This window comes from Melitaea cinxia, chromosome 2, assembly GCF_905220565.1.
Source record: "Melitaea cinxia chromosome 2, ilMelCinx1.1, whole genome shotgun sequence".
In the NCBI taxonomy this organism is placed as follows: Eukaryota; Metazoa; Arthropoda; class Insecta; order Lepidoptera; family Nymphalidae; genus Melitaea; species Melitaea cinxia.
This window is the reverse complement of record NC_059395.1, coordinates 807,541-822,192: the sequence shown is the minus strand read 5'-3', so window position 1 is coordinate 822,192 and position 14,652 is coordinate 807,541. Positions and strand designations below refer to the sequence as shown.

General features: G+C 33.7%; 1 protein-coding gene across 1 annotated transcript in view; it reads left to right on the top strand.

Moving 5' to 3' along the window:
• The window catches only part of LOC123662803 (peroxiredoxin 1), a 29,269-nt gene that overhangs the window by 12,463 nt on the left and 2,154 nt on the right, over positions 1-14,652 (top strand). Inside the window, exons 2-4 of the mRNA XM_045597602.1 lie at positions 907-1,047; positions 12,223-12,362; positions 13,755-13,923. Coding sequence (XP_045453558.1) covers positions 917-1,047; positions 12,223-12,362; positions 13,755-13,923 — 440 coding nt within the window. The 5' untranslated portion in view covers positions 907-916. The remainder of the gene's footprint in view (positions 1-906; positions 1,048-12,222; positions 12,363-13,754; positions 13,924-14,652) is intronic.

The following is a 14,652-nucleotide window of genomic DNA, read 5'->3' as shown; positions in this document are numbered from 1 at the left end:
ACATGGCAGAACTACGTTTGCGGGGTCAGCTAGTAGAATATATAACGCCAAGTAGATTATCTATAGTTTTGACGTGACAATGATCTCTATAGTAAATATTAATATATTAATCTATGATAAATATTAATATTTGTATAAAAAATCGATTAACGCCGGCTGGCATGCACGAAAAATGATGACTCATCGTCCCGTTTCCGCTCATTGTACGCTTGTGCCGCATCTATCAGACTTTCACTCGACTGGCGTCCGAGGAGATGTTTTGTTATGACGTTGTCACGTTTAACTATCGTCCGTAAACCAACTTTACAGACAACCAATTTTTTAAAATGTATAAGTTTACATCCCTTTACTGCGTCACATTTAATTAAACACATTTTTACTTATCTGCTTAAAAAAATTGTCACGCTAAATGAGATACCTGTCCCCCGTTCTCTTGTGGGTTACGGCCTCTAACTCGACCGTCTTTTTTCACAAATAATGGGTTAATTAAGTGTTGCTAGTGAAACCGGTATTCGAAAAACTGACTAAAAACGCCCATAGACTTACATAACTACTCTATAACTCACTTGGCAACAAATCGTTGAAATTTTAATAGAAAAAAATATATAAAAGTACCGTCTTCAATTCCGATTTTTAGTTCGTTTTCCGTTATAATAAGGTTTTTATCTAAAGTTTTCAATAACTCTGACGAAAAGCTTGGAGAGTATTATTCAAGTCAACGCTCATCATAAAGTGTACTTTATAATACAAATTAAATTGTAACGTGTCGTTGTCACACAACGGTCCCCCGCTTATATGAGAATTTTTCGTAACTAGCAAAATTACAACCATACATAATACAGCCTGTTTCTGTAACACCTGCCAATTTGTAACAGCAGTACATAATGAATCCAACTTCTGTCACAGTTTCAACAAGATGCCACTCCAGCTGACCAAACCCGCGCCCCAGTTCAAAACTACCGCGGTCGTGAACGGTGAGTTCAAGGACGTCGCGCTTTCCGACTACAAAGGAAAATACGTTGTTCTTTTCTTCTACCCGCTTGATTTGTGAGTATTATATTATTATAATGTAATTTATTGTTTTTTTTTTTTTTTTTTTTTTTTAATATATAGACTAGCGCTTGACTGCGATCTCACCTGAAGTCAAGTGAAGATGCAGCCTAAGGTGGTGCGCGCTTGCCTAGAAGATGCCTATTCACTCTTGATTTAAAGATACCCAAGTTATAGTTCGTTGGAAAAACGAAAATTTAAAAATGTTAATTTATGCTAATTTAGTCGATGACGACCGGTTTTGATTGTATGTCCTTGTTGGCAACCCACCGTGCCTCGGAGAGCACGTGAAGCGTCGGTCCCGGTTGTTATCAAATACACCTGATAGCAATCGTTACTCATAGTAAGGAATATATCCGTCAACCCGCAGTGGAGCAGCGTGGTGGAATCAAGCTACAATCCTTCTACGTGGGGAAAGAAGCCTGTGCCCAGCAGTGGGATATATTTAATCTTTCATTGACCAAATTTAATTCTCATATTAAAAATATTTTATCTAAGGGTAATCGTACTTGAAATATAAATTATTACTATCACTGTTTTAACATTTTTAATTTAAAATTTAAATTTTAGTTAACATTCGTATTGATCGATACAATTGTTTTATCTATAATATAAAAATGAGATGCTGAATGTGTTGCTAAGCGCAAAACTCAAGAACGGTTGGACCGATTTCGCTAATTCTTTTTTTTAAATATTCCTTGAAGTACGAGGATGGTTCTTACGGAGAGAAAAATTCTAAAAAAAAAAGTTTAAATTTCCTGAAAAAGTCTAAAAACAACACTTTTCTATACTCCCATACAAAAGATTTGTGATAATACTTAAAAGTCAATTTGAACTTTAATACCATACGATAAAGTTTGTGTTAGGCGATACGAAGTTCGCCGGGTCAGCTAGTTTATTATATTCTTAATGTAATCTGTAAATTAAAATAATTTCACACTCTAAAATCATTGACTCAAGTTTGCTTGGTTTCTACGCCACGTACTTATTATGTATTATTAGTCATTGGAAACTGTTCTTTCTGGTGATGATTTTCCAAATGTATGCTTTTTATAAAAATTATTATATACAGTATATGTTTCCATTAAAAAAAAAATCGCAGTGAATCATTCGTATATGAAATTAAGACTAAATACATGTCTCGTATCAACAGTTATATAATACCTAACAATATTTAAAGTAAATGATTCTATAAAGAATTTTTTAAAATGTATTATATAAAAATGCTAAATTAAATTTAAATTGAGATAAATTATAGTTTCATGCAATCGTGAAAAATAAATAAAAATGATTGTAGATTTGAAGGCGCCTCCCTGACCAAAACGCCGCGCTAGCCGTTTTTTGTGCACTTTTTTGGAGCTATCTACTTGTTAATGGAAAGAAGAATCAAACTAATAAAAACACAGTTAAATTCTGCATAATTTTAATTATATAATGGTAGATTTTTTTTTTTTTTTTTTTGAAGGAATAGATGTTAAATAATCTCCTTACAACGATACCACAAAAATGAGAAATAGTGATTGATAATATGCATCTCCTCGTAAAGTAAACATTATTTTATTTTGCAACCGACACCAATGGATTGACAATTTAATACTGAACAATACGTAAAAATTTTTTTTTTCAAAAGACCCAAATTTGAATTTTTATAGATTTTTTTCTAAAATCTGGGCGTATTCACTACTGTAACTCAAGCACAGGGTATCGGAATTCAGTCTGCCGCAAGGTTTGGAGGGAGAAGCTTGTGTTGTTTGTCACCGTGTCGGCTAGCGCACGCTCAATTCACAATATCAATTAACAATAATAAATTTATTAGCATCTTGTTAGCATTTATTGTTGAAGTTTATTTTGATTAGTTTTTATCTATGACACCCTGATGATTATGATAATAAAATTTACTTTGTTTTAAATAAAAAAAAAAGTTGTTTGTTAAAAATAAATATTTTTCTACTTACACTGTCTGAATAATAAAGATAGATTGCTTTTTAACCGACTTCCAAAAAAGGAGGAGGTTCTCAATTCGATTGTATTTTGTTTTAACCGACTTCCAAAAAAGGAGGAGGTTCTCAATTCGACTGTATTTTTTATGTATGTGGACATCAGAACTTTTAACTGGGTGGACCGATTTCGACAAAAAAAATTTAGTCGAAATGTGGTGTGTGTCATAACAACTACTTTTCGAGTTAGATCTAATAATGCGTTTTTACTTGACGCTTTTTTCGTCGACCTACGTTATATTATAACGCATAACTTTCTACTGGATGTACTGATTTTGATTATTCTTTTTTTGTTGGAAAGGAGATATCCCTAGTTTTGTACCATGATAAGAAAACCAGGATTTGATGATGGGATCTCAGATAAATCGAGGGAAACTCTCGAAAATCCGCATAACTTTTTTCTGGGTGTACCGATTTTGATAATTTTTTATTTAATCGAAAGCTGATGTTTATCATGACATTTAATATCATCATATTTAAATTTTATCGAGATCTGATAACTACTTTTTGAGTAATCTTTGATAACGCGTAGTTACTTGACTATTTTTTTGGTCGATCTACGTTGTATTACTTGTTGATGTAATTGAATTTTCGTTTGCGAGCAAATACAATTATTAGCAATAAGATCGCCTGGTTGAACAATTTATTACTATAATTGCTTATTATGTAAATTTTGTTCTTTATTTACATGTGCAATAAAGTATATTATTATTATTATTATAGATAACTCGCCTTCAATCCAAAAAGTCAACACCAAACGAGTATCATGAATATACTTACACTTCACTACATAGTATAAAACAAAGTCGCTTTCCGCAGTCTGTATGCTAAGATCTTTAAACCTACGCAACGGTAATATAATAATGTACTAATATATAATATATACATTATAATGTAATACAATATATTTTTTATATATTAGTATCTTTTCATCTATATATATTTTATATTTAGTATCAGCATTGCACCCGTGCGACGCCGGGGCGAGTCGCTAGTAATAGAATAAAAGTTGTAAGTATTCATTATGAACGTAAGTGTAGTGACTGAATTCATTACCAAAATTATTTATGCACCAATTAAATAAAATTAATTTACTTTTTATTGTACACAACAAATATATTATATATTATATTAATATTAAATAAAATATATTTGTAGTACATATATATTAACGTAGGTGTAGTCACTGAATTCATTACCAAAATTAATTTACTTACCAATTAATATTTCTTTCTTTCTTTAAAAAAATTTTTTTTTTAATGAATGCCATGTCTACGGACTCCATGATCTATATTTTTTACGCGTATTCGTAAGTTGTTTACCAAATAGCGCTAGTAGTGTTTTACGAAGTATTGTAGAGGTGGGGTGCGGCAAAGAGGGAACGAATGCTCAAGGTTATTTGGTCAGGGTAGCGCCTTAAGTCCACATTTACTTAATTACATTTTTTTTTACATAACGAAATTCAACGGCTTTTGTTTTGAGGTCGGCAAAAAAGCGTACGGCTCATCTGGTGGTAAGCGATTACCGTAGCTTATATCTGTAACACCAGAAGCATCGCAAACGCGTTGCCGACCCAATCCCTAATCCCCCCAGGACCTCTGGTCACCTTACTCACCAACAGGAACACAATACTGCTTGAAAACAGTATTATTTAGCTGTGGTCTTCTGTAATGTCGAGGTACTGCCCCAGTCGGGCTGCTCCATATATCGTCTTCAAAGTACTAATCGTATAATCGTATAGGACCTGGGTGACCGAGCATAGCTCGGTATTTTTAGTAAATGGTGTTTTTTGAATTACATATTGATAAAATATGAATAATATTTTTCGATTTTATTTTTTTTAGAAAAAAAAAAGAAAAAAAAAACGATAATCGATCTGGAAAACTTAAGGATTCGAACCATGATCTTTTCGGCCGAGCGCGATCGACCGATTTCCCCTGAGCTATTACAACTTTACTGACAGATGCGAAATTTACCTTCTTATTCTAACGATATTGTAGCCATTTTTTCATTGCCTAAAAACAGGGATAAAACGACATTTTCTAAAAATGAATCCTAGCTAGATTTATTTATCTCCCCCGTAATCCCCTGCATACTAAATTTCATGAAAATCGTTGGAGCCGTTTCCGAGATTCAGATTATATAGATATATATATACAAGAATTGCTCGTTTAATAGTATAAGATAAAAATACATGGCGTAAAACATATTTTATTATTGATTTCTTTGGTTCGAGACCTTCGCCCCTAACGGCCGAACCCAATATTCAATCTATCTCTGGTTATGTCCTACTAGAGACAGAAATATCTATCTATCATTCATTTTACTGACCCAATAAACTTGTCGACGATAGGCAATCCTATCCTTCAAAGCTGTCTATCGACGAGAGGGAGGATAGCTTACCAGAGATAACAGTTCGTATGAAAATGACAGTGTAAACGTCCCAATAATAATAGAGTTCTATCTGTCAGTAGCGTTGGTTATCTTTAGTAACAACAATATCCGATCTATAGTTTTCGGGGGATAACTAAGATTTATTTATTGAAAAAGTATTTTCTTTGTTTAAAATAAAATTAATTTCGAGTGAAAAGTAATGGCAGACTCAAGTTCAAGTAGCAGTTCAAGTGATATTGCTCTTTTGCAACAATTAATTGAATAAAAATAATAAGTTTCTTGTGAAATAATACTTACTTTACTCATCTTGTGAATAAAACAAAAAATTTGGTGAATGATTGTATAATTTGCAATGATTTGTATAATTTGAATTTTGATTTGTAAAAAAAAAAAATACAAACGAAACGACGATTCAATAAAGCGTAATGGCGTCGTAGCGTCTTTTCGTGTCGTGTTAAAACGTTCCGTTACTAGATTTACCATGGATTCCATATTAAAATAATATCATTTATTATAAATTAAAAAGTCTATGTAAAAATTAATTTGTCCATATTTTTATAAAACAAGATTACTTTAATATGAATAAAATTTGTATGACAAATTTAAATACTACAAAACATCTGTGTAACATAACTGAGGCCGTCTGTGACGCTGCGTATACTGGAATGTAAGGAAGAGCTCAGGTAGCCGGTCTATCTACAGCTAACTGGAGATAGTAGTCCCCTATGCGAATTATTGGGACAACTACAAAGGATAGATAGTTAGTTATTAGCAGTCGATGATAACTACCTATCTCTATCTTTAGATTGAATATTGGGTTCGGCCGTAAGTCGTCAAGGAAATCACTATCGATTTGTTATCACATCGATGGTTTCAATGAGAAATAAGCTAGTGTTCAGCCGACTACAAAAAAGAGTATTCGATTTTGTGTAATTATTTGTAATTACCTCATAACTTTTTAATGAGTACCGATTTTGATGATTTTTTTTTTTAAATCGTAAGCTGGTACTTTTTAAATAAAGTCCTGTGCTCCCATTTAAATTTGATCCAGATAGGATAAGAACTTTTAAATTTATTCTTATTAATGCGTATCTTATTATATACTTAATCGACTATATCGATATTGTATTACTTGTCGACGAAGCCGATTTTTTTTTTTTCGTTACCCACATTCCGGTTCAAACCGGTTTAAGTTTAGAGATCGTTGGCATATATTTACGCTGAATTGTCTAAGCTGTCGCTAACTCGAGCATATGCTTCTAATTTCACTGAATACGTTTACGAATGTACCGTGTATGTGTGAAATGTTTTGATATTAGCAATGCCTGTGTCTTCACCGACACGCATTTGATATTATTGAATTTTAAAAATTGATTTTTTGGCCTTTTTTGATGAAGGATTAGTCGTTGTGTATGGTTACTGCGCTATTGGTCAGCGGTTTGAGTCGCGCTATTAACAGATTTCCTACAGTCTATTTTTGTCTCCGTCCAGGTGTTTGTGTTTATAAAGTCCGGACAGAACAAATGTTGTAAATTGAAATTAAGAATTTTTCATCACATTTAACATGTTTAGTTTACTTTTTATATTAACACAAACAATAATACAAACAATTGAATTTATGTGATAACTGCTATAAAAATCGAGACAAGGAAATGTTCAATTACACACCGAACCAATTCATATTCAATTGCTAATTGTTCTTGACTAGTGCGATGTCATGGTTATTCTTGTCTAACGGCCGAACCCAATATTCAATCTATCTCTGGTTATGTCCTACTAGAGACAGAAATATCTATCTATCATTCATTTTACTGACCCAATAAACTTGTCGACGATAGGCAATCCTATCCTTCAAAGCTGTCTATCGACGAGAGGGAGGATAGCTTACCAGAGATAACAGTTCGTATGAAAATGACAGTGTAAGCGTCCCAATAATAATAGAGTTCTATCTGTCAGTAGCGTTGGTTATCTTTAGTAACAACAATATCCGATCTATAGTTTTCGGGGGATAACTAAGATTTATTAATTGAAAAAGTGTTTTCTTTGTTTAAAATAAAATTAATTTCGAGTGAAAAATAATGGCCGACTCAAGTTCAAGTAGCAGTTCAAGTGATATTGCTCTTTTGCAACAATTAATTGAATAAAAATAATAAGTTTCTTGTGAAATAATACTTACTTTACTCATCTTGTGAATAAAACAAAAAATTTGGTGAATGATTGTATAATTTGCAATGATTTGTATAATTTGAATTTTGATTTGTAAAAAAAAAAAATACAAACGAAACGACGATTCAATAAAGCGTAATGGCGTCGTAGCGTCTTTTCGTGTCGTGTTAAAACGTTCCGTTACTAGATTTACCATGGATTCCATATTAAAATAATATCATTTATTATAAATTAAAAAGTCTATGTAAAAATTAATTTGTCCATATTTTTATAAAACAAGATTACTTTAATATGAATAAAATTTGTATGACAAATTTAAATACTACAAAACATCTGTGTAACATAACTGAGGCCGTCTGTGACGCTGCGTATACTGGAATGTAAGGAAGAGCTCAGGTAGCCGGTCTATCTACAGCTAACTGGAGATAGTAGTCCCCTATGCGAATTATTGGGACAACTACAAAGGATAGATAGTTAGTTATTAGCGGTCGATGATAACTACCTATCTCTATCTTTAGATTGAATATTGGGTTCGGCCGTTAACGGCCGAACCCAATATTCAATCTATCTCTGGTTATGTCCTACTAGAGACAGAAATATCTATCTATCATTCATTTTACTGACCCAATAAACTTGTCGACGATAGGCAATCCTATCCTTCAAAGCTGTCTATCGACGAGAGGGAGGATAGCTTACCAGAGATAACAGTTCGTATGAAAATGACAGTGTAAACGTCCCAATAATAATAGAGTTCTATCTGTCAGTAGCGTTGGTTATCTTTAGTAACAACAATATCCGATCTATAGTTTTCGGGGGATAACTAAGATTTATTTATTGAAAAAGTATTTTCTTTGTTTAAAATAAAATTAATTTCGAGTGAAAAGTAATGGCAGACTCAAGTTCAAGTAGCAGTTCAAGTGATATTGCTCTTTTGCAACAATTAATTGAATAAAAATAATAAGTTTCTTGTGAAATAATACTTACTTTACTCATCTTGTGAATAAAACAAAAAATTTGGTGAATGATTGTATAATTTGCAATGATTTGTATAATTTGAATTTTGATTTGTAAAAAAAAAAAATACAAACGAAACGACGATTCAATAAAGCGTAATGGCGTCGTAGCGTCTTTTCGTGTCGTGTTAAAACGTTCCGTTACTAGATTTACCATGGATTCCATATTAAAATAATATCATTTATTATAAATTAAAAAGTCTATGTAAAAATTAATTTGTCCATATTTTTATAAAACAAGATTACTTTAATATGAATAAAATTTGTATGACAAATTTAAATACTACAAAACATCTGTGTAACATAACTGAGGCCGTCTGTGACGCTGCGTATACTGGAATGTAAGGAAGAGCTCAGGTAGCCGGTCTATCTACAGCTAACTGGAGATAGTAGTCCCCTATGCGAATTATTGGGACAACTACAAAGGATAGATAGTTAGTTATTAGCAGTCGATGATAACTACCTATCTCTATCTTTAGATTGAATATTGGGTTCGGCCGTAAGTCGTCAAGGAAATCACTATCGATTTGTTATCACATCGATGGTTTCAATGAGAAATAAGCTAGTGTTCAGCCGACTACAAAAAAGAGTATTCGATTTTGTGTAATTATTTGTAATTACCTCATAACTTTTTAATGAGTACCGATTTTGATGATTTTTTTTTTTAAATCGTAAGCTGGTACTTTTTAAATAAAGTCCTGTGCTCCCATTTAAATTTGATCCAGATAGGATAAGAACTTTTAAATTTATTCTTATTAATGCGTATCTTATTATATACTTAATCGACTATATCGATATTGTATTACTTGTCGACGAAGCCGATTTTTTTTTTTTCGTTACCCACATTCCGGTTCAAACCGGTTTAAGTTTAGAGATCGTTGGCATATATTTACGCTGAATTGTCTAAGCTGTCGCTAACTCGAGCATATGCTTCTAATTTCACTGAATACGTTTACGAATGTACCGTGTATGTGTGAAATGTTTTGATATTAGCAATGCCTGTGTCTTCACCGACACGCATTTGATATTATTGAATTTTAAAAATTGATTTTTTGGCCTTTTTTGATGAAGGATTAGTCGTTGTGTATGGTTACTGCGCTATTGGTCAGCGGTTTGAGTCGCGCTATTAACAGATTTCCTACAGTCTATTTTTGTCTCCGTCCAGGTGTTTGTGTTTATAAAGTCCGGACAGAACAAATGTTGTAAATTGAAATTAAGAATTTTTCATCACATTTAACATGTTTAGTTTACTTTTTATATTAACACAAACAATAATACAAACAATTGAATTTATGTGATAACTGCTATAAAAATCGAGACAAGGAAATGTTCAATTACACACCGAACCAATTCATATTCAATTGCTAATTGTTCTTGACTAGTGCGATGTCATGGTTATTCTTGTCTAACGGCCGAACCCAATATTCAATCTATCTCTGGTTATGTCCTACTAGAGACAGAAATATCTATCTATCATTCATTTTACTGACCCAATAAACTTGTCGACGATAGGCAATCCTATCCTTCAAAGCTGTCTATCGACGAGAGGGAGGATAGCTTACCAGAGATAACAGTTCGTATGAAAATGACAGTGTAAGCGTCCCAATAATAATAGAGTTCTATCTGTCAGTAGCGTTGGTTATCTTTAGTAACAACAATATCCGATCTATAGTTTTCGGGGGATAACTAAGATTTATTAATTGAAAAAGTGTTTTCTTTGTTTAAAATAAAATTAATTTCGAGTGAAAAATAATGGCAGACTCAAGTTCAAGTAGCAGTTCAAGTGATATTGCTCTTTTGCAACAATTAATTGAATAAAAATAATAAGTTTCTTGTGAAATAATACTTACTTTACTCATCTTGTGAATAAAACAAAAAATTTGGTGAATGATTGTATAATTTGCAATGATTTGTATAATTTGAATTTTGATTTGTAAAAAAAAAAAATACAAACGAAACGACGATTCAATAAAGCGTAATGGCGTCGTAGCGTCTTTTCGTGTCGTGTTAAAACGTTCCGTTACTAGATTTACCATGGATTCCATATTAAAATAATATCATTTATTATAAATTAAAAAGTCTATGTAAAAATTAATTTGTCCATATTTTTATAAAACAAGATTACTTTAATATGAATAAAATTTGTATGACAAATTTAAATACTACAAAACATCTGTGTAACATAACTGAGGCCGTCTGTGACGCTGCGTATACTGGAATGTAAGGAAGAGCTCAGGTAGCCGGTCTATCTACAGCTAACTGGAGATAGTAGTCCCCTATGCGAATTATTGGGACAACTACAAAGGATAGATAGTTAGTTATTAGCGGTCGATGATAACTACCTATCTCTATCTTTAGATTGAATATTGGGTTCGGCCGTAAATGGGCTTTAGAAAAATTTACTTTTCAATTTTATCTCTTCTTCGATACATTACTCCATTCGCGATTTTTCTTTTATATAAAACTAGCTGACCCGGCGAACTTCGTATCGCCTAACACAAACTTTATCGTATGGTATTAAAGTTCAAATTGACTTTTAAGTATTATCACAAATCTTTTGTATGGGAGTATAGAAAAGTGTTGTTTTTAGACTTTTTCAGGAAATTTAAATTTTTTTTTTTTTTTGGAATTTTTCTCTCCGTAAGAACCATCCTTGTACTTCAAGGAATATTTTAAAAAAAGAATTAGCGAAATTGGTCCAACCGTTCTCGAGTTTTGCGCTTAGCAACACATTCAGCGACTCATTTTTATATTATAGAAGAATTATGTATAGTACAGTAACAGTATACTAATACTATTTTAGGATTCGACAAATGCTTTTAAAACATAATTGATTGAGCTTGATTTTACCAAATATAACCTATTATTAACATCTGTTTGGTTTTAAATGTACTGCTTTTGTCCAACTAATTATGTTGTAAGCTTAGGAATATACATACAAATGTGATTTACGCATCTCGTTTGCATAACCGTTTTTTTAACCGACTTCCAAAAAAGGAGGAGGTTCTCAATTCGACTGTTTTTTTTTTTACATCTGAACTTTTGACCGGGTGGACCGATTTCGACAATTTTTTTTTTAATCGAAAGGTGGTGTGTGCCAATTGGTCCCATTTAAATTTATTTGAGATCTAACAACTACTTTTCGAGTTATATCTAATAATGCGTTTTTACTTGACGCTTTTTTCGTCGACCTACGTTGTATTATACCGCATAACTTTCTACTGGATGTACCGATTTTGATAATTCTTTTTTTGTTGGAAAGGGGATATCCCTAGTTTAGTACCATGATAAGGAAACCAGGATTTAATGATGGGATCCCAGAGAAATCGAGGGAAACTCTCGAAAATCCACATAACTTTTTACTGGATGTACCGATTTTGATAATTTTTAATTTAATCAAAAGTTGATGTTTATCATGTGGTCACATTTAAATTTTATCGAGATCTGATAACTACTTTTTGAGTAATCTTTGATAACGCGTAGTTGCTTGACTATTTTTTCGTCGATCTACGTTGTATTACTTGTCGATGTAATTGAAGTCTTTTTTTCGTTTGTCTGCAAACACAATTATTATTATTAATTTAAATATTTTATGATTACAGTACATTCGTCTGCCCGACTGAGATTATCGCATTCTCCGAGAGGGCGGACGATTTCCGCAAGATCGGTTGCGAAGTGATCGCCGCCTCCACAGACTCTCACTTCACTCATCTCGCATGGATCAACACGCCGCGTAAACAAGGTCATTATTGAATTACTAATTTGTTAACATCCGGTCAAAGCCAGCAGTTGGATGGTTATCCCGCCATCGGTCGGCTTCTTATTATCGTCGTCTTATTATCGTATATTATCGTCGGCTTCGGCCGAAGACGGGCAGCAGCGTCTTCGGTGCGACAAAGCCAGTACTGCGGTCACCAACCCGCCTGCCCAGCGTGGTGACTATGGGCAAAACACATGAGTTCACGTTATTTTTGGCGTAAACTTGTGGAGGCCTATGTCCAGCAGTGGACTGTATAGGCTGTAATGATGATAACATCCGGTCCGGTGTAGTCTTGCGAGTAGTCGCCTAAAACAACGACGGTTTGCGGGTTTGATTCCCGCTCGGGATGGATATTTGTATTTGTACAAATATTTATTTCCGGTTTGGATGTCTGTTCTCGTCGGTCTAACAACTGTGCCCCTCGAAGAGCATATTAACCTGTCGGTCCCGGATGTTATCATAAATACCTGATAGCAATCAATACAGAGCAGCATGGACGATTAAGCTCCAATCCTTCTCCTACACGGAGAAGAGGGCCTATGCCCAACAGTGGGATGTTATATGCTGAATGCTGCTAATGTGGGATGGTCCAGTATCGGGGAACTTAAAACTTCACCACATATCACTTGGGTGGGTAGAAGGTTAAAAAGGTGCTAAAGACATCAGGTAATTAATTGACGGCCCTTATTGTAGGAGTAATGGCATACAGGTTACAGTTGTTGCAACTGACGGTAGTTGGTTCGATACCCGCTCACGAACAAGATTTGTATTTTGGCCATACAGAAGTTTGTTGTGGTATTGACTTTTGTGCTTGTTTATCATGTCTGGTTTTACCCACTGTAGAAGAAATTCTAACGGGTCATTGTGTGTGTGTTTATTATTATGTATAATTGTCAACGTGCTGTGTGGCTACGGCACCAAAGAATATAGCCACCCCCTCTCTTCCCGTGGGTGTCGTAAAAGGCGACTAAGGGATAACACAGTTCCACAACCACCTTGGAACTTAAGAAGCCGACCGATGGCGGGATAACCATCCAACTGCTGGCTTTGAAATACACAGGCCGAAGACGGGCAGCAGCGTCTTCGGTACGACAAAGCCAGCCCTGCGGTCACCAACCCGCCTGCCCAGCGTGGTGACTATGGGCAAAACACATGAGTTCACGTTATTTTTGGCGTAAACTTGTGGAGGCCTATGTCCAGCAGTGGACTGCAATAGGCTGAAATGATGATGATGATGATGATAATTGTCAAATGCTTGTAAGCTTAAATATTCATTCATAAGAACCTTCAGCAAAGTACCTATTAGAAATGTGTTTTCCACCAAATTGAACTTAAAACCATACATCTGTTTAATATAATTGTAAATAATTTCAGGCGGTCTTGGTCCCATGAACATCCCGATAATAAGCGACAAGTCTCACAGCATCTCTCGTGACTATGGAGTGCTCAACGAAGAGACCGGGATCCCCTTCCGTGGGCTTTTCATCATCGATGATAAGCAGAACCTTCGTCAGATAACCATCAACGACCTGCCTGTGGGACGGTGAGAGACATTTTATTAACTACTACTAACTAAGGTAGGGCAGATAGCAGGAAATATTGGCAGCCTGACTCGGGAAGTCCGTCGACCTTACAGATGATCACAGCTAAATAATACTAATTCTTTTGTAAATAGTCTGACATGCGTAGATAAAACATAACCGTTTAACAGTTCGTTAATATTGAGAGATATAATATGATTGACATGAGAGGAAAACTTAAAGAAAGTAATTATGTTTGCTCACAAACGAAAAAAAAAAAAAACTTACCTCAATTACAATTACTAAGTAATAGAACGTCGCTAGACAAAAAATAGTCTAGTAAATACGCGTTATCAAAGATTACTCATCTTATATTATTATACAATTAGCCTTTACCTTAGACTTTGTAAATATATTTGAATCTTATTTTTATCAATTACGATATTGTCTTATCTATACATATAATAAAATAGTATCAAAGTCAAAACTGTACATTGAATTTTTTTTTTTGTATAGAATACTTGGGGTGTGATCTACAATCGATACCGAAGCCAAAAATATGGTTTTTAGAATTTTTGTCTGTTTGTCTGTATGTATGTCCGGGATAAACTCAAAAAGAACTGCACTGATTTTCTTCAAATGTGGCACGAATATTATTAAAAAGTTGGGTCAACATATAGGCTACAAATTATCACGCTATCACCTACGGGGAACGAGCAGTGAACTTTTATTTCTTCAACGCATTCTGTAAC